The 21,519-nt window shown below is 39.0% G+C and overlaps 2 protein-coding genes across 2 annotated transcripts in view; one reads left to right on the top strand and one right to left on the bottom strand.

Moving 5' to 3' along the window:
* Nucleotides 1-2,644: 2,644 nt before the first annotated feature.
* Nucleotides 2,645-15,003, bottom strand: LOC149303296 (crooked neck-like protein 1). The gene is made up of 14 exons (XM_089481549.1): nt 14,956-15,003; nt 13,383-13,535; nt 12,750-12,841; nt 12,343-12,501; nt 11,798-11,964; nt 11,052-11,230; nt 9,951-10,121; nt 9,585-9,776; nt 8,803-8,862; nt 8,503-8,583; nt 4,552-4,791; nt 4,031-4,132; nt 3,337-3,585; nt 2,645-2,812 (listed from the first exon to the last, which is right to left on the bottom strand). The coding sequence occupies exons 1-14, from the start codon at nt 15,001-15,003 to the stop codon at nt 2,645-2,647; spliced, it is 2,061 nt and encodes a 686-aa protein (XP_089337675.1).
* Nucleotides 15,004-16,362: 1,359 nt separating this feature from the next.
* Nucleotides 16,363-21,519, top strand: part of LOC149303295 (cilia- and flagella-associated protein 61-like) — a 92,372-nt gene continuing 87,215 nt past the window's right edge. The window contains exons 1-2 of the mRNA XM_089481424.1: nt 16,363-16,484; nt 16,840-16,993. Of these exons, the coding sequence (XP_089337550.1) occupies nt 16,363-16,484; nt 16,840-16,993 (276 nt within the window). The remainder of the gene's footprint in view (nt 16,485-16,839; nt 16,994-21,519) is intronic.

Raw genomic sequence — 21,519 nt, 5'->3', positions numbered from 1 at the left:
TCTATCCTAGCCTAAATAGCACACAGGCGTAGACGAAAAGCCCCAACACACATACCAGTAAGCATGGCACGACTTGTGGAAGTCATTGGTGCCTATAGGTCATTTGTTGGAATGTCCAGCACATATAATTTTGGCCATACATAGGAACCTAATAGAGTAGCTGACCCTGAGACTTCTCTTTTAACCCTTTAATAGTCCATCAAAAGTTCTATTATAAAGAGTCATTAATGTTGGCAATGAAATTGTTCTAATCTTATGAATTTTTACATCTGAATGAAGTCGCCTACACATAACCTGTGATTTTCAGCTATAATATACCAGTGAGAAAATCAACTGGGGTTTTCAGATGCCATACAATCAGAAAAGACTAGAAAGGAGTTGGGTCAAGACTCTTTGACCCTGAAATTAGTGTAAAAATTCTAAATGTCCCCAGACATGCTAATTGTTGGGTATTATAAACACATGGACCACACGTGTATGTATATATTCAATTTGAAAGTCCTGTATTTGGTGTGCTAGTGACAACATAATCCAAGTGAAAATGTTAAGGATTAAATACATTTCTCATTTGATGAGGTGTTTATGACAAACGGAGAAGACTCTCAGAGAATGTTCAGCAAGTCCCTCCGACCCCAAGAAAATGACTAATGATGCTTCCATCTAGTGGACAGATACGGTATAGCATGCCTAGAAACATTTCTTGGATTCAAATCCTAATTTCCCTGACATTTGTGCATGCGATAGATTCTACAACAAATCACAGACACGGATAGTCACATGATACAGGCAGTGCCTTTTAAGTTTAATTAAGATAATTTAAAGTTAACATAATAGCTTATAGTTTGAATATAGTGTGGTGGGGTTTTAGTAACTAGGTAATTAGATATGGTAAGGGGTTGGGTATATAAAAATATATTTTTGGTATCCTTTCCCCAGTTGTGTATAATTTATATACACAATTTTCTTGGCTATATAAATGACCTAAGGATGATGCGATGCTTCTTTACTCAGGTTCCCTTTTACCTGGTATTAGGTTTTAATGGCGCATTCGATTACACAGCAGGCAGGTTCCTTTTCACACAACCGTAAGACTTTTACTGTAAACACCGTACTACCCGACCGAATCCGTTCCATCAAAATGATCAGACAACCAGTTATCTATAACGAGGAGAGGACTCTGCTCAGAAGCTTACAATCCAGAGAGTAACCGGCTCTTTAACCATTTTATGTCACAGCGCTTGTGAATGAATGAGGGATCGGCCCAGACAGTAAACCGCACGTGAGACTGTATGGGCTACTGATTGTTGGCTGAGCTGTTACTCCTAGTTGCTGCTACTTTACAATAATATCACTGTAGAGATGGGCACATTTCACAAAAGGACTTGCGGCATCCTATGACAGTAGTACCACGTTTAAAATCACCGAGCTCTTCAGTGCACCCCATTCTACTGCCATGTTTGCCAATGGAGACAGCATGCATATGATTTTATACACCTATTATCAAGAAGTGTGGCTGCAAAATCTAAAAACTGAATAATTAAGGGTGCACCTATATAATTTGATTCATTCCGAAACAATTGACCCTACCAGTAGCGGAAATGCTAGCACAATAAAATACTAGAACAGGAAAAATAGAAACGGTTTCAAAACCAAGGTACATACTCTAATTCTTCATACTTTTTTATATCAGTCCTTTTCTTTTAACCTTGCCAAGTTCTTTAATGATAATTAATGCATATCTCAGAATATAACTTTTTATATCATACATAAATAAGACTTGCGCAAAAGGACCAAACACAAGTTGGGCAAATGTATCATTTAGTTTTCGGATAACAAATTCCATTTGCTGACAATATTGGGAGGGCTTTTTAACATTTTGAAACAAAACTCGTCATTCACTCTCTCAAATGAATGTATATATAAGACATGTGCATTCTGCCATTTTGCAGAAGTTCACCAAGAGGTCATATCTAGTTGCTCATGGAGACTTTTTGGAGCAGCGGGTAAGGAAGAAGGAGGGGGACAACAAAAAAAAATGGTAGACAGGAGAAGAAGATGCAAGATAAGAAGCAGAGCGGCAGGTGGATACAATCGGCTGGAGAAGGTAAGAAGACGTTCCAAGAGAGTGAGAGCATGAATTAGAAAGTGTGTGAAAGAGTGGGTGAGCGAGCAAAAGCACCAACAAAATTCAAATTCAGGTTTTCTTTGGTGGGTCCCTCCTCCTTTTCTGGGATTTGGATGACTTCCCAAAATTGGTAAATTTTGTTCTAATTGCAATTCATATGAATCCAAATGCACAAGTCTAATATATACATTATACACACACACACACATATATTATATATATATATACACACACACACACACAATCTGAATTAAATTATGATGGTTTATTATGATTTTTGTTCTATAACTTTAGTAAATGACATTTGTGTTACCTAACCTCTGTGCAATGGAAAGGTGCTTTCCAAACATTACATGCAATTAATAGTATGATTATAACCAATCGGTTTCAAAAGTAACAAATAAGTAATCCTTTGGAATTGTTTTTATTTTCTCAAGGAAACATGTCTCATAGTTTTGAACAAATGTTATGTACAAGTAAAAAAGCATATTACAAAAAACAAAGACAGACGAATCAATGTCACGAAGAGCTCTCATCAATATCTTTATCGGGGTCCTCCTCACCTTCATCCTCATTTTTCTTCTGTTTCTTCCAAAGTTTGGCCATCGCAAGCAATTTGAGATTTGGCTGATTGGCGGAATCTTCAGGAAAGATGTAGTCGTAATATTCCTCCCAACCACCATCAGACTTCGATGGAGAGAAAAAAAAAGTATGAATATATTTAATTCACTATATTACACTAAAAACAGAACTCCGGCTGGGCTGCCAGATTTAATAACTGGGTGGGGCTTGGTTTAATACACATTTTATCAGTATTAATATTACTTTTACAAATTTGCATTTTTCAGGGGTATCAAAGTACTGCAGTGACATGGCACTTTACTAAAAGGTTGCTAGATAAGTGGAACTACTTCCCAGCTGAAGTGGTAGAAGGTAATATCCTAATATAGTGAGGAAATTTAAACTTGCATGTGGGAATCATGAATCTCATAATCCTTACCCAAGGACTGGTTATGTTTTGAGTCTTTGCATGAGTAAAAATGGGCAGAAAAGATGGGCTTTTTTCTTTTTTTTTCTGCCACAGAATTCTATGCGTCTACAGAAATGCTTGTAGTAATAATATAATTAACTGTGCAACTAAGAAATTGTTAAGGAATTTAATATGACAAGTGAAAGTCAAAACAGATACAGAAAATGGCAACATCTCTTACCCCATCCTCTGCTTGCAGTTTTCTCCTTTTCTTAACTCTCTCTGGCATAAGTTTGGCCACTCTATCTTTGGTGGAATCCGTCCCAAATTCTTCCTCAAAACCTCTCCAAGATTCAAGCAACATCAACCGTTCTTCCTTTTCTTCGCAGTTTCGAAGAGTCTTGTTTGCTTCCTCATATATCAGCCTGCATTTAGCCAAGGTGTCGTCACTGCCAGTGGTAAGCTCAAACTGTGCAAAACTGATCCATACCTGAGAAGAAAAAAAAGAAAATGCAGCAATCCACGCACATGGTGGCTGAGTACAAAGAACGAGAGGAAAGTGACTGCTCACTGGCTAAGAAACCACAGAACGAAAAAAAGTGTAAATTAAACTTAATTTGAAATAATTACAGAATTATTTCTCGGAAGGGATTGGGCATTCACCACTACCAAGAATGACATTTCTAAAACTGTATTCTGTTACAAGTCTTAAATAGAGCAGGGTAGGTGGAACAGCATCTTTAAAAGATACTGCAGTGAGAGACAGATATCAACACAAATTAGTAAGGAAAGGTTAACATATATTAGGTGTGATTATACCAATGGCTTACATAAAATGTACATTTTTTTTTTTAAACTCCAAAAAGAAAACATAGAAACAACAAAGAATATGTGTAAGTAAATGCAGAATGCCTTCTTGTGTATAAATAGCATACCTTAACATGCTGTGTTCTCTGTAGAAGCCTCCTGTAAAGATTTCTGGTTCTTTCAAACTCTTCCTGTTCAATTTCAAAATCAATATAGGACTTCCATAGAACCTATAGGTGTGAAAAAAAAAAAAGGGGGGGGGTTAAAAGAAAACACAAACTGAGGCTATACCGATACCGACCTTCTTCCAATAACCTAAGTGAATAGGTTAATCCACAAAATTGTGCATTGTCTCCGCTGCTTCAAGTACGTTTTATAACATGGGTAATAGATAAGTGGAAAAGCTTTACAGCATAAGTAGAAGAGACAAATAAAGCGAGGTAAATTAAAGACATGCATGGTACAGGCATATGGGTATCCTGAATCTAAGACAAGACCAAGGACTCAGTCTAAATGGGCAGATTAGATGGGCTCAAAGGTTCTTTTTTGCAGATAAATTCTATGTTTGAGAGCTTTGACATTTTATACTCAACACAAAAATGATGAGGGTCAGTGGCAGTATATTTATTTTACAAGTCCTTCAACTTACTTCAGGCATGTCCAGCCGCGGTTGGCCAATGGCCAGCTCGTACACTGCACGGGCTCGTTCAATATCACCCAGAATCGTCTCCAGCTCTGCAAATTTGATCCAAGTTGTGCAGTTTTCTGGCGCAAACTCCAGGAACTTTTCATAAAGCTTACGGCAACGATCAAACTCACGCAGCTGCAGTTCCATTTCTATATAGCCTTTAAAAAGCTTCTGCTTGGGGGATTTACCAATAGAACTGCCCTGTTTGGCAGAGAAAACAAAAATGCTGATGTCAACACAGTCTTATGTTATACAAAGATCCGCAAAAGATTGGTGTGAAGTAGGAATGCTTTCAAAAACAGAAATGTTTTTCCAGTTAACAAAATACAAAGTGAGTGAACAGAAGAAAAATCTAAATCAAATCAATATTTGGTGCGACCAACTTTTGCCTTCAAAAGCAGCATCAATTCTTCTAGGTACACTTGCACAAAGTAAGGGATTTTGTAAGGTATTAGGAGTATGATTAAACAATTATACCAAACAGATGCTAATGATCAAACTGGGTAAGGAACAGCCAAACTCACTAAGAAGGGGAGGTTACGGAAGTTTAATGTGAAAAGTCATACACCATGGCAGAACTGAGCACAGCAATGAGACACAAGGTAGTTATACTGCATCAGCAAGGTCTCTCCCAGGCAGAAGTTTCAAGGAAGACAGGGGTTTCCAGATGTTCTGTCCAAGCTCTTTGAAGCACAAAGAAACGGACAATGTTGAAGACCGTAGACATCAGAAGATGTCCAAGCAGTGCCATCTGCCCTGCGTTGGACCCCGGCACACACATCTGCTGTCCAGAAGAGGTCCTCATAGAAGCCATAGTTCCAACGCGGGAACAAAGCCAAGCGACTCAAATTATTCATGAAAACACAGGAATAGCGTGGCAGGAAAATGGCAGCATGTAACATAGTAACATAGTTCATAAGGTTGAAAAAAGACCAAAGTCCATCAAGTTCAACCTATATACATATTGTGTCCCTACTGTGTTGATCCAGAGGAAGGCAAAAAACCCTTATGAAGCAGATGCCAATTGCCCCATACCAGGGGGAATATTCCTTCCCGACTCCAAATATGACAATCAGAATAAATCCCTGGATCAACGTTCTGTCCCTATTAATCTAATATCCATAACTTGTAATATTATTGCTTTCAAGAAACACGTCCAGGCTCCTTTTGGCAGAGAGTTCCATAATCTCACCGCTCTTACTGTAAAGAACCCCCGTCTGTGCTGGCGTAGAAACCTTCTTTCCTCCAACCGTAGAGGATGTCCCCTTGTTATAGATACAGTCCTGGGTATAAATAGGTCCTGGGAGTGATCTCTGTACTGTCCCCTTATATATTTATACATAGTTATTAAGCCCCCCCTAAGCCGTCTTTTTTCCAAACTAAATAACCCTAATTCTGATAATCTTTCTGGGTATTGTAGTCCTCCCATTCCCCTTATTACTCTGGTTGCCCGTCTTTGAACCCTCTCCAGCTCCACTATATCTTTCTTGTACACTGGTGCCCAGTACTGTACACAGTATTCCATGTGTGGTCTGACTAGTGACAGTGGTAGAATTATTTCCTTGTCGTGGGCATCTATGCCCCTTTTGATGCACCCCATGATTTTATTTGCCTTAGCAGCAGCTGCCTGACACTGGTCGCTACAGGTAAATTTACTGTTAACTAAAACTCCTAAGTCCTTTTCCATGTCAGTCGTCCCCAGTGTTTTCCCATTTAATACATATTCCCAGCCTGGATTTTTCTTCCCCATGTGCATAACCTTACATTTATCTGTGTTGAACCTCATCTGCCACATCCCAGCCCAAGCCTCCAACCTATGCAGATCCATTTGTAATCGTGCGCTGTCCTCTATTGTGTTAACCACGTTACAGAGCTTAGTATCATCTGCAAAGATTGATACTTTACTATACAATCCCTCTACAAGGTCATTAATAAATATATTAAAAAGAATAGGACCCAAAACTGACCCCTGTGGTACCCCACTAGTAACAGTAACCCACTCAGAGTATGTACCATTAATAACCACCACCCTCTGTTTCCTATCACTGAGCCAGTTACTTACCCACATACACACATTCTCCCCCAGCCCAAGCATTCTCATTTTATGTACCAGCCTTTTATGTGGCACCGTATCAAATGCTTTGGAAAAATCAAGATATACGACATCCAGCGATTCACCCCGATCCAGTCTTGAGCTCACCTCCTCATAAAAGCTGATCAGGTTAGTTTGACAGGACCGATCCCTTGTAAACCCATGCTGATATGGAGTCATACACTTATTTTCATTGAGATACTCCAAAATAGCATCTCTTAGGAAACCCTCAAACAGTTTACACACAACAGAAGTTAAACTAACAGGCCTATAATTCCCCGGGTCACTTTTTGTCCCCTTTTTGAATATTGGCACAACATTTGCTATGCGCCAGTCCTGGGGAACAGACCCTGTCACTATAGAGTCCTTGAATATTAGAAATAGGGGTCTGTCTATTACATTACTTAACTCCCTTAGAACGCGGGGGTGAATGCCATCTGGACCTGGTGATTTGTCTATTGTGATTTTTTTTAGGCAGCACTGCACTTCTTCCTGGGTTAGACAGGCGACATGTACTGGGGCAGTTATCTCATGCTGCTGTATATTACCTGGCATTTCATTTTCCTCTGTGAATACAGCAGAGAAGAATATATTTAATAGATTAGCTTTTTCCTGATCCCCGTCTATAACTTCTCCCTCATTACTTTTTAAGGGGCCAACGCTTTCATTTTTAACCTTTTTACTATTTATATAGTTAAAGAACATTTTGGGGTTTGTTTTACTCTCTTTGGCAATGAGTCTGTCTCCACTTTTGCTGCTTTTATCTGATTTTTACATATTTAATTTTTTCCCCCCGATAGCTTTTTAGTGCTTCCTCACTGCCTTCCTGTTTTAGTAGTTTAAATGCCTTTTTTTGCCCCCTTTACATTTTTATTTATCCACATTGGTTTTCTCTTGTTCCTGACTCTTATTCCCATACGGTATGTACCTTTCACAGTGAGAATTTAAGATATTCTTAATTGTGCTCTGGATTGATGAGCCAAATTTTGAAATATCCGGCTGAAGCAGAAGGCAGTTTATTTACGGAAGGGCTGGAGAGTGGGGGTTTCTTGCAAGGTTGGGACTGCATTTCTACAAATGGAGTTGGGGATTTGTTCAGAAGTAATGGTCTCCTCAATGCTGAGGAGGAGTACAGGCAGATACTTATCCAACAAGCAATTTCATCAGATTTGATGGGCCCCAAATGTATTCTGCAAATACCCCAAAGATACAGCCAAAGTCGTTAAGAACGATCTTCTGTGTAAAAAAGAGTGGTCCTGGAAGTGATGGCACGGCCCCCCACAGAGCCCTGACCTCCACATCGAGTCGGTCTGGGATTATACAGAAGAAAGGTGGTAAGTTTTCCAAGATGTTTGGAACAACGTACCTTCTCACTTCCTTAAAAACCTGTGTGCAAGCGTACTTAGAAGAATTGATGCTGCTTTGAAGGCAAAGGGCTATCACACCAAATATTGATTTGATTTAGATTTTGCTACTGTTAACTCACTTTGCTAAATGATAAAAACCAAAAACTATTAACATGTATTTTTTTGAAACATTCTTAAAGTATGTGTTCATATCGGCCTAAACATTTTGCACAGTACAGTATATTTATATTTTTATGGGGGAGAGGCTACTTTATTAGTTTATTGGAAATGGAAATAGATTTTTAGGCAAAAACATTTCTACCAATAAGTGCTTTGTGAAGCTAATTTCACAAAATCATGTTTATTTCTTTAAGTTGCTCTCAAAATTGAAATGAAAAATTATTCACTTACAAATAGAATATGTTAAGGAACAACCTACAAAGGTCACTTTTCAGGAGCAGGACAGATACGTACCAGCGCTCTACGAGCCAGGTGGAGATTTTTTTGTCTGATTTCAAACTGTGAGTACAGCAACCAGATCTTTGCAAAAGTAAACTGGGAGGGAAAAAAACCCAAAACAGAATTCAAGCAGCCAGATAAATACATGTTGAATAGTAAAAGTATCTGTCACTACTACTAATACACACTTGTTTACTAAATCGGGAAGTGCTTATCAAACATACTTAACAAGGAAGAAGAAAGCTGGGCTATGAGTATGTTACACTTATTTTTTAATTTATAATGAGAGAGAGAACTAAAAATAAATAAAATTACCTTTTTATGTGGGATTAATTCTAAGCATGCTTGGTACACTTGCCTGGTCCTCTCTGGATCCTGTAAGATAAGATGGATTTAAAGACAAGGAGAAGAATAGTGCACCCAGACTCACTGTGAGAAACACATTTAACAGTTATAGTTTTATTTCGGAACACATTTTTTTGACCCTAGATCTCCATAGAGGTTTTTTTGGTTTTTTTTTATCCGCCTTTTGGAGCGTCTCAGTCAGAGCCCAGACCTTAACCCATTAGATATGCTGTGGAATGACCGTGTGAGCCATTCAGACCAGACATCCTAGGAATATGGCTGAGTTTAAATCCAAGGGTTCATTTACTTTCCCCCCAGCATTGTGAATGTTTAATGAGCGCGTTCAATAAAGACACGAGAAATTGTCATTGTTTGTGTGTCTATACTTATAACTGATTTACATCAGGTTACATTTTATGAACAATTAATGCAGAAAACCAGGTAATTCCAACGGGTTAATTTACCACTGTGTTTATGCTGCTCAATGTAAAGTGTAACTTGTTTAAGGTTGTCCCTCTACCTATAGCAAAACTATTAATATTGTTTCCCTCTAGTAGTCAATTATCAATATACCAATATTATCAACTTCCTGGCAATCAATGGGCAGGGACCCCAAAGAATGACTTCTCCAATGTCATGTCATTTTTTTTAAAATATTTCAAGAACAATCTTTTGGATAATAATCTGCAGTTGAGAGAAAAACCTGCAGAGAAGAAAAAAAAAATGAACTAAACACTAAATAAGCCGTGTACCTTTGCCTCTAGCTCTTCATACAAGGCGTAGTTGATCCAGAGATAAATGTATCTTTTCCAGTGTCTCTTCTCTTTTGTGGGTGGCACATTGGCAATAGCTCGTTCATACACTTCACGAACAGTCTCAGCGTCTGTGTCACTTTCCACTAACCGCAAGTAATCAAACCAGGCGTCATAATTATGGGGATTGGCCTTAGAAACAAAAGCAAATAAAATGGGACAGTTATAAAGCCACAAAAAAAACATAACAAGGTACTAAAAGGTATATATCTAATCCTCTAGTCTTAAACCAAGGTGAACTAAGCTGAAAAAATGATAAGTAAAACACAGCAAATAAAAAAACAAACCTAAAATAATCATTATTACCTTGACTTCTTCTTCATACTGAAATCGCCTTTTGTTGACTATGATATCTTCAATACCTCTTCGGTCACCGTATTTTTTCTCAAAAATTGTGTAATTTTTAAATAATTCCTGAGCCTGCTGCTTTGATATCCTGTCCAAAGCATACTTGTAGATGACCCGAACTCTCTCAAACTACAAGAAAAGAAAAACTGGTTATGTTGCATCTGATTTCGATCAGAAATCTTAACCCTTAAATCTGAATGTACATCAGAAGAACCAGACTTTCAATAAGGTTTATAAATTACAAAAAAAGTCACGTGTTCTGTACACCGGTGACATTCACATCCAACAAATGAATCCAGGTGAAAATGTTAAGGATTAAATACATTTCTCATTTGATTGTGGAGGTTTTTATGACAAACTGAGCTCTCTCATTATGAGAACAGTAATACAGGTCTTTAACAAGACTCTCAGAGAACGTTCAGCAAGTCCCCAGGAAGAGGACTAATGATGGAAGCCAGGTTTAATGAGATGCCTCCATCTAGTGGACAGATACGGTATAGCATGCCTAGTGACATTTCTTGGATTTGCATTTAACTCAAGAAGCAAGGACTTATTTATTTCATTTTTTACACCACAGGAGTGCAGGAATTTTCACGTATTTACTATATCTCTGGGATAATTTTTAGGAGGCCTTATTATCACCCATCTCTTTCAAAGTTGGAACTTGATTTTTTTTTTCTTCTTCTGGTTTTCAAACTGTTAATATCCTCTAAGTTAGCTAATTGCACCCCTTTTCAAAATTCCCACTGTATATTTTTATATATTGGTAATCAGGGTGCTGGAGAAGTTTATTTTTTTTTAATGTATCATAGGAATAAATTGATTTAAGAAAAAAAAAAGATGATTTTTTGGGACGTATCCCCTACGTGTTTGGACGTGAAGGGGTTAAAAGAGCAGCACTATATATCAAATCAACAGCATGTCATGTTTCAAATAAAACATAATACCTTGCAAATAAACAATTAACTAGAACGAAGGCATATTACAAGAACATATCAAATACACATTTTTCATTCTAAAAACACATTTTCATCAAATAAAGGACAAAAAAAATCTCACTTCTTTTTGAGCCTCTTCAAACTTGGCAAACGCGACGTAAAGGTTTTCATCCATATGCTCTTCGCCAAAGAACTCCACAGCCCTTTCATAGACTTTCCGCCCCTGTGCAATGTAGCCATGCTTTTGTTCAAAACGTGCATATTTGATCCAATTCTTCACGTCAGGATGAACAATGACGAGTACATGGGAGTTAAGGAGACAACTAGAACCAGATGAAAAACTAGAAAAACCTAAGAAAACAAGGATGTCTCAAGCAATTCATCAGAAAATATGGTGTGTGATTTCATATGAAGTAGCAGAAGTTTAAAAAGACGGTGCAATATATTTCACCTGGCTATAGAGCTAGCAAAACTCTCCCTCTGCTCTCTAGTATGCCCACCAAATGAACTTGCGTGTGAGGTGTGTGTTAGACCCCGTGGAAATCTTGTGAGAGCGATTAAATAGTAACTTGCATCTTTACATGGCTGAGCAGGACATAAATTTGGCCACATAACACACCTTGTGACCAACTATATAGAGATAATTCAAATCCCCTCTATGCACTGTGATAAAAAAAAAAAAAGACAATTCTATGCATTTAAGTGAATACGAGTGTTCCTTTAAGAAAAGTTAAAATATGGTGTTTAATACCATGTGACTATGTGGATACCTTTATGAGGAGCGGCAATTAAGTTGTTGCCTGAAAATATTCCCTTAGACATTTACGTACAAGCAAGCACCTTCTTGGACCACCATCAAAAGGATATATCGTTCATAAATAGAGCGTGCTCTGTCCACCTCTTTGTATCGGAGCTCAAAGTTTATGTACGAATGCCATGCCTGTTCTTCAGGTTGCCATTCCATCCAGCGCTCAAACACCTGCCTTGTGCCCGCCACGTTACCCAGCAACTCTTCCATGTACGTGTATTTGTACCTTACAGACAAGAGAACAGGCAGCATTAATGGGGGTTTCTAAGTAACATACACTATATGACCAAAAGTATGAGCAGGTTGGCTGGCTATGTAATTATAAGCAACCCACAGACAATCAGGACTGTATAATACAAGCTAATAAAACATCCACGGAGGGAAATCACATATCCGTCCAGTAGTTAGAATCAAAAGATCAATCAGGCTTCACCCACAAGATAGAAAGAACACGATTAAGCAGACATTCTAACCAACACACACTCCTGTTCCCTGTGTCCGACATAATATAGTAAAAAATCCTCATATTAAGAGATTTCCCAGAAGGCCTCCTATGCCCTCTGAACGCCTACTCATGGCAAGTATACCAATACATCAGACCTACCAGAACTGGTTGACCCTGGGCAAGATGGTGATTGCTCTGTCCCAGATGTTCCTTGCATGATTAACCTGGCGGGTCTTCATCTCCATCTCTGCGTACTTCAACCATAGCGTGATATTCCTGTAGTCCACATCTAACGCACGCTCGTAGATCGACCGAGCCCTGGGGAGAGAGGCAGAGTCTGCTATTTAGCAATTTACCTTGACTCTTTCACAGGAAAAGTCATTCAAAAGTATTCTAGAACCAATACATATTCACAGACTGTAGGCCGAGGCCAAATTAGTAAACTGCTAAAAATATTATATCACCGAGACGTTATGATAACGTATACGTGAAATGCTTGGCTCTCTTAAGTGCAGCGCTGTAACGCCCGTCGCAAACTCTGTTGAATGTCTGGATGATGTTCATACCTCTGGACTTCCTTTAAACTTTCCTCCCATTGTGCATACTTTATCCAGTTGGTAATGACAGTTCTGTTTTTTCTTATATTATCTTCAAAGGTCTGAAAGGAAAAAAAAACATTTTTAAAAAATGTTGCAAAATAAACAAGCATTAGAGGATTTCAGACCATTGCAAATGAAAGTAAAGATATTACTTTGAATAGATTCAATGCCTGGCAATAAAACCAGTAACATCATATAACACTGGGGGTTTTGGGGCAGTAAAGCAGACACAATTAAAATGGTAGGGTTACCCTAGAATCACAATATGTATTTTTTATTTAAAGGGCATCTATGACCCTAAAAAGTAAACATTTTATATTGCGGATGGAAATGAAATAAATATATTTGGTCAGTTACATCTAACTGGTTTTATGATGCCCTTGCCCCAGGTGCCAAGATTCATATGACGGCACCGGTGCTCAATGACAGCTTCCAACTTTTTGTTTATATATGGATGGGATCTTCTGTGATCAGACCACAAGTACAAGGCTCTAGGGCTGAGTTTGGAAGGCTTCCCTAAAGCTTCTGGGCTGATGAGACTGGAGGTAAGATGATTAGCTGCAGCTTACAATTTGCATATACAAGTATAAATCATCTCACCTTTCTTTTCCTCAATTTGTAGTCATTGAGTTCCTCCTCATCTGTGATCTTCTGTTTAGGAGGGGGAGGTAGCAGCTCAAGTTCTCTCTCTTTGGCCTCTCTCAGTAGCTGCTCAGCTGTTATCTGTACCTCTGCTGGAGCTTTGTTCTTAACCTTTAAGGAAGGGAAGAAGATTGCAATACATTAACTGAACATTCATACTGCAACCAATACAATGTTACAGTTACTTAGAACTCAAAAGGGAATACAGAGCACAATGAACACTAGCAAGTGTGAAGGGCTGAGCTGGCCCTGTATAATGCAATGTTTAAGGATGAAAGACATCATACAGGGACAGCCAGCTCTAGCTGCAGTAGATGATCACTAGGATGGGGTCTTCAGAATGAAGTGAAGTCAATGAGCTGAAATAATTCTCTTTTTAGTGTATAAAACCCTTGGGAGTAGCAACGTAGACACCTGCCGCTGGAGAACATTTCTCAAGGAGAGCCTGAAAGATTTTCTAGTTTGCCAAAACCACCTGGATGGTCCTTAAGAGTTCATTAATTCTATAAACAGTTGATCCAAAAGTGAACTTGCTTGGCCAACGCAGGACACTAAATCGTGAGAAGCAAACACCGCATTCCAACCTCAGCCAAGCACAGTGGTGACAATGGTTTGGGGAAGCAACGCTGCATGAGAACAACCTGCTACCACCGAAGCCAGCAGATCCTTCGACACGAGAAGGCGAGGACATCCTGTCAGCCTAAATGCCATTCAGATGAGGTGTCAGGATCTTTGGGAATCCACCGCTTCTCCCGATCGAAAACTCAAATGTCAGAGGGAACCAAGTTCTGCGTGAAGGTAAAGACCAACGTTCCTCCAGGCTACGGCAAGAACTTACCAATAACCATAAGCTGCAGCTGTTGCTTCTAAACGTGGTGGAGCATTATTTTGAGTCTAAGGGGCAGTTATTTTAGTAACATACATTTCTTGGCTATATAAATGACCGAAGGATGATGCGATGTTTCTTCACTCAGGTTCCCTTTTACTTGGTATTAGGTTTTAATGGCGCATTAGATCACACATGAGGCGGATTCCTTTTCACACAACCGTAAGATTATTTTACCATAAACACCGTACTACCCAACCAAATCCGTTCCATCAAAATGATCAACCAGTTATCTATAACGAGGAGAGGACTCGGCTCAGAAGCTTACAATCCAGAGAGTAACCGGCACTTTAACCATTTTATGTCACAGCGCTTGTAAATGAATGAATGAGGGATCGGCCCTGACAGTAAACCACATGTGAGACTGTATGGATTCTCCCACTAAACTGAATTAAGGGACAGTAAAATCTGCTTTCAGGTGATTGTGTAACTTCTCACCCGGATTTCCCGCTCTATATAAACTTTTAGTCCACTTAGTACTTTACGGTACAGTAAAAGAGTCACAGTAGAGCTTGCTGCAGTCCTCTGTCAACTAAGCTGTGTGAGGGCCCGTTTTGGGAGCATTACGGGAACCCCCGCCGGTATCCACAGTGTAATAACACCGTCTATACCGTCCTTTCCCCCTCAAACACCCGGTAACCCTACCTTGGCCACTTTTGGGATCCGCTGCTTCCCAGCTGCCGTGGACGCCATGTTTACAGCAATACCGATGGCACTAACCCGATAGGAAGAAGCACGCACACAATCGTAACGTAAGCACGACACGACGCTCACGCACAGGCCGTCAGAAGTGCCCGCCCATCGGGACGTTACGTCCGGTCGGTCGCCATAGTAACCAAATACAGCGTCTCGTTTACTGCGAGGTCCGGAGCTGCGCATCCTCGTAGATTAATTTACATTATCGTTAATTTAAGTTTCCGTCCGGTGCTCAGGACGCAGTCACGGTGTCAGGTGAGCTTGCATTGGTGTCTTTATTACATGCATGAATAAACATGGCGTCTATAAGGAAAGGACAGCGATTCCTCGTATGGGTAGCATGAAGTCATTGAGGTTTTGGCAGTCCAGCATTTGGGCTTTTAGCCAGAAACATATAACGGCCAAAATCCTATAGTGTTACTGGGCATCGCCAGGGCGACTGGTCAAATATATGGGACTGGAGGCAATGTGAGGTGATGAGCCATCATTCTATAGTTATAGAGCCTACAACTGGTGAGGGCTGTGAGTGTATATATATATATATATATATATATATATATATATATAATATGTAAACATTGATTTTTTCAGGATAGAAAACATACGCAGCTAGAATAAAAGAGAAAAAACACCAAAAATATATCTGTTAACTTGCCCTGATTTGGAAACCACTATATATACCTATATAATTAGCTTTTATTCCTAGGTTTTTATTTGTAATGTTTTTTTTACACCTGCCTAATTCCCCAGCAATTAACCGCCATGCACTAACTGCACTATATAAGCCAAAAAGTAAGTATAGAAAAATGTTCAAGTTGAAAAAAAATTGGGGGGGGCGGGGGGTGTGGGAGGATCTGCTGTAGACTAAACCCTCCAGGCTTAGAGCGTTCAGCAACAGCAGTGCCCCTGTCATTGAGGCATTGTGGGAATGTTTTGGACCAATGACGTACCAAGTACGCCAGGGGTCTTCTGGGGCCATCTTTTCATTACCGTCATTGGTCATGAAGGGGTTAAGGAAAGCATCTATCTATCTATTGATCTATTATTATTGTTTTATATAGCACCATCAAATTCCGTAGCGCTGTACAATGGGTGGCTAGGACATAACAAGTAGTATATAATATACAATTTTGACTTACAGAGACAACAGGTGAGGAGGGCCCTGCTCAAAGAGTTTACTATCTATCTATCTATCTATCTATCTATCTATCTATCTATCTATCTATCTATCCTGCCCATGTATTCATGTCTACCAATATATATATCTGTTTGTGGAAATCATCCAAAAACAAGCTGCATTCTCTGTTTTCTTACAGTCCATCTGTTTTCTTTGCCACAATGATATTAACTTCAGTAATGGGTGAATCCGAGGTTGTAACCATCAGAAGAGCAGAATCTCTAGATGTTTATGATGTGATCAAACTTCAAACGCCACTTACTGACAGGCTGTTTGGAAAAGTGAACGTTGTCTATTTGCTGTAAGTATGCTCCAGTTGAGAATATAGGGGTATGTCTGCCGCAGCTGTAATTGCTCAAATGATCAATCCTGCATGTAGACATCACTTAACTTCAAAATGAAGAAATCAAGGGAGTCTTCACAAATAGATTTTATATGAGGACCATAAAAGGGTAAGACTATATGCTACATATGTTGGAATTACAATATATATACTGTTGGCAACATAAATCATTATAAGAACATTTCTTTTAAGTTTATTGAGTATATTTGTACGCGTTAAATCAAAAATGATAGCTTCTTTGGATGATCTTCAAGAAATTCCAGTTATATTTTATTTACAGAATGTTTCATATCATCCTAAAATTTTAATTTAGGGAAAAAGCTAACCTGGCTGTGACCATCAGTGATGAGAATAACACTGTGGTGGCTCATGCTGCATTTCTGGACTATCCAAACTGGGAGATCGTCGATCAGGCGGAATGGGAAGCGGGGTTTCACAAGGAAGTCGAGGGAAGCAGCAAGTGCACGGTGAGTATTGGAAGCTGCGCAAGTACCTGGAGGCTTTTTTTCCCCCCAATGATAAAAAAGAATTATTATAATTTTACAATATACAATAATAAACATTTCACTTTTATATGAGTTTGTGACGTATTGATTTCTGTAACTGAGTAAGGAATTTAGAAGAAAAATAGTGTATTTTATTTATATAATTTCATTTATAAGCCAATTTTATGCTGCATGTATATCCATTATAATGAATTTTAGGGTTAGAGAAATGCAAAATATTAAGGACATATTAGTTTGTCTAAAACATATTAACCAGTTAAAGGTGCTGTCCCACTTGACTTTAACACTTTTGTACTCAGTTAAATAAACTGTATCAATAAAGGTATCAATAAAGGTATCAAACTCCACTTGTCTCCTACACTTTAGTGATGTAGTAATGCAGCTTTTGAAACGTGATTCCTAATACCACTGAAGTATAAAAACATAAAAAAAAGAATTTGACGGCAGATAAGCACCATTCGGCCCATCTAGTCTTTTTTGCTAATGTAAGGGACACAAACCCCTATCAATCCTTTGCGAGGATATCTTTATGTCTATCCCGTGCATGTTTACATTCCCTCACTGTATTCGCCCTCCACCACTTCTGCTAGGAAACTGTTCCATTTATCTACCACCTTCTCAGTAAAGTAGAACATCTGACCCTCTAGTTTAAGACTATGACCCTTTGTCCTAACATTGTTCCTCCTCTAATTAAGCATGCCTCCTGTACTTTGTTAAATCCATTTGAGAGTTTTTCTATGACATCTCCCCTCTCTCTTCTTTCCTCCAAGCTATGCATATATTCAGATCCCTTAGTGTTATCTTATTGTTATCCTGCAAATCACTTGCCATTTTTGTAGCCCTCCACGGAACTCTCTCCAATGTGTCAATATCCTTCTGGAGATGAGGTGTCCAGAACCGTACAAAATGAGTGGAGGCCTGGACAGAGATCTGTAAAGTGGCAGAACCATATCCCTCTTTCTTGCAACTAGTGCCTCTCGCTATACAACCCAGCACACTGTTGCTTTTTCAAACTCTTTATTGCATTGTCTGCTTAGCTTTAAGTCATCAGAAATAATTACTCCTACATCCATCTCCTCCATTGTCATTGACAGAGCAGTGTCCTCAATGCTTTGTTCTGTCTTGGGATTTTTATGACCTTGGTGCATTATTTTAAATTTATCAACATTAAACTGCAGTGGCCAGACTCGGCCATTCTTCTAATTTACTTACACCATTTGCCATTTGACTTGTTCCACCCAGAAGGTCTACCCTGTTGCAGACCTGTATCATCTGTAAAAAGACATAACTTATAATTAATCCCTTCTGTAATATTACTAATAAAAATATTAACAAGTACAGGTCCCAATACTGATCCCTGAGATACCCCACTAGTGATGAGTCCTTCCTCTGAATATACACCATTAATTGCAGCGTTCTGCCTCCTGTCACTCAACCACGTATTCTCTGGGGGATAGTGTTGCATGCCTTTCTGAAATCTAGATAGGCAATATCAACAGCTCCATTCTGGTCTATTATTTTAGTTACCCAGTGAACTAAAAAAATAAAATAGAACACTGTAATATACTCATACCGAACAATTCTGATCTAATGGAAAGGAGGATCCGTCCTTAAACAATAATAACAACATAGTTGCAGTAAAACTTTCATGAAAGCAAATGCCTTTTTTTCATCTCCCATACAGCACGCTGGGCGCATCCATATTGCATAATATATTGGTCGGATCCGACTGAACAGGCGTGTCCAGGTCTGTACGTGATGGTTTACATGCACAAACCGTCACATACAGAGGGGGACGCGCATCCTCAGTTAGATCCGACCGATATCCGACATAGGTATATAAATACCTAGGAAAATGTATTTCTTATATGCTTCCGTTAAAGTTTTACTGCAATGATGTTGTTATTAGTGTTTAAGGAATTCAAAGAAACATTTTTTTTCACAGCACAGTTGTCCTTTAAGAAGGACCATCCATCCCAAGCAGGGATGTTTGGGAGACAAGCCAATGTTTGAGTATTGGGGGAGATATTGAGCCTTTATTGTGTGTCTAAGAAAGTAGAAAAGAGTGTTCATATAGATAATGATAGTACAGAACATGAAAGGGTGATGTATGATTTCCCAGATGAGGAGTTGGATCTGCAACATGAGGAACCATTAAACACACGTTTCTAATATGAAGAAACAATAAAGTTCTCCATTCTTCAGCATGTTGTGTCACTTCCAAAACACAAGGTAGAGAGACAGTGGGAGAAGCGGCCAGGCGAAGAAGATAAAAGCGCGTGATAGGCAACCAGAGATGTAAAATGATGATTGACACGTTAAACCAGGAAACCAACTGGTGTCAATAAATCTCATCCATAATAGCCTTTGCTTAACCAGTTAGTCTGGAGTCAAGTCCTAAAAGTCATCACCAACCTAAAAAAGTAGAAATTGAGGTACCAGGATTGCGAATGATCAGAGGTTTGGTCATGAATACAAGGCTTTAGGGTGAGGGGACAATTCACTATTAGGAGGGTTAAAAATCTATGTCTACAGGGATTGATGTAGTAAGTGGTCTGTGAAATGGTACGGTAAAAGACTGAGCAGTCCATTTTTGAGGGCAGGAGACCCTTTAAACGGAAGCTACATTTACATTTGTCACAAAATAAGGCCACTTGAGCAGCACTTGTTTATTCATTCATTAGCTCATATTTTAAACACTGAATTAAAGACCCAATATTTACAGTCTTGGCAGAATGCCCTCCAATTAACTAATTTATCTCAGGCATAAATTGCAGTTACCTGGTCCATTATAATCATTAACAAAATATTAAACAAAAGGCCCCAGCATGCATCCCTATAATATCTCTAAATGTGTGTATTGTGTAAGAAAGAAGCTAATAGCAAGCCATTACATTTTTAATAGCCGACTTCATGATTCAGTCTGCCCTTCACAGTCCACTCTCAGCATGTCGCTGATAAACCGCATAGCAATTATTATCCTTTTTTTTTTTAGTCCACCAGGGGGAAAAGTACATACGGAATCATAATTTCTCCGTGCCACATACAAGTATGTTTTATTAAAATCTCTGGATTGTAATCTTAGGCATAATGTAACTGTTCCTCTTAGTCTGTCAATTCTAGTTTTGTCAGACCCATTGAATGTATGAATTGTAAATTGCTGGCGCTATATAAATGAAAGCTAATAATTAACAAAAAATCTAATTTACAGAGTTGTACAACCGAGTTATTGGTATCCCTAATAATGATTCAGATTAAAATCATACCTAAAATGTTAAAATGGTATGTGGGCAGGGTTAGGAGGTTTTGTTGGAGAGTACATTTTATGCCAATCTTCTCTTCAAGAACAGAAGAACAATTTATAAAGGTCGTGGTACCACTAGCAATTTAAAAAAATCTAATGTCCCAGTTCATTTTATCTGGCTTTTTGAAAGTAGGACATTTTAGATGTAATGTAGACGTTGGTAGATACGTTGGACAGACTCCTAGCAGAAGAAGTAGAGGTTAATACAGTAAGGAAATGTAACTCCTCCTCAACTATGAACATACATGAAAACAGTTGGTCCCTGAGGACCAAGGACATATCCCCCTACATCATGGTCTCTTTTCTCCGGCGTGGCTAAATCTCTGCCGGTCATCAGGACATGTCAAATGACATCCCCTCTGACAGCCTGGACCTAAAGCTGTCACATGTAATGTTACAGCACTCTAATTGAGCACTGTTACATTTAACAAGAATTTAAATGCCTGAACGGAAGCTCAGGCATTTCCTTCCAGAGACATCAGCTCTGACATGGCCTGGGAATCCCCTTAATGTGGCAGGAGACCCTGGTCAGGTTTCTCACTAACTATGTGCGTGATCAGTCAATGCGTAGGTATGCTGTAGCCTCAATGAAAGATCTCTCAAGGGGCTGAAAACAGCAATCAGAGGGCTCCTTACAGGATTCTCCTGTAGATGGAAGCCCCACTGTGGAACCCCCTACTGCACAGGGGAACCCCCTGATTGCTGTGCAGGCTATATCACCAGTGCTAATAGAGATTCCTGGGGTGCATCTCTACACATTGTGCACTGCTCTTTAATAATAATTTGTATGGCTACACTAGGTGGGAAAGAGGGACATTACAGTTCAACAGTAGCAAAAATCAGAAAATTGTCTATCCTGAATCCAAGACGAAGGACCGATTCATTCACACGTCGTCTTTTTAATGTGACGGTCGCCTTCTCGACGCTTACATATCGGTGCAATGGCAGTTTTGTGCACTCCCCCCAACATCTTTATAAATCACCTGTATGGTGGTCTTTGTAGATATAAAAGGTATTAAAATAGTCATTATCATATGTTTAGATGGAGCCCTCATTAGGGCTGGCTTCCCATTCCATGTGGAAACTCGCTGATTCTGTCCTTTTTATATCGTGTAGTTATATTAAGGAAGCCAAACTATTTTATCTTACTCAAAACTTCTAGTTTTTCTAATAAATATTTTCA

This window comes from Sceloporus occidentalis, unplaced genomic scaffold (genome assembly GCF_023333645.1).
Source record: "Sceloporus occidentalis isolate IW3139 unplaced genomic scaffold, rSceOcc1.0.p SCAF_15, whole genome shotgun sequence".
Classification (NCBI taxonomy): Eukaryota; Metazoa; Chordata; class Lepidosauria; order Squamata; family Phrynosomatidae; genus Sceloporus; species Sceloporus occidentalis.
The sequence above is the reverse complement of the archived record's forward strand: the minus strand, read 5'-3'. Positions and strand labels throughout refer to the sequence as shown.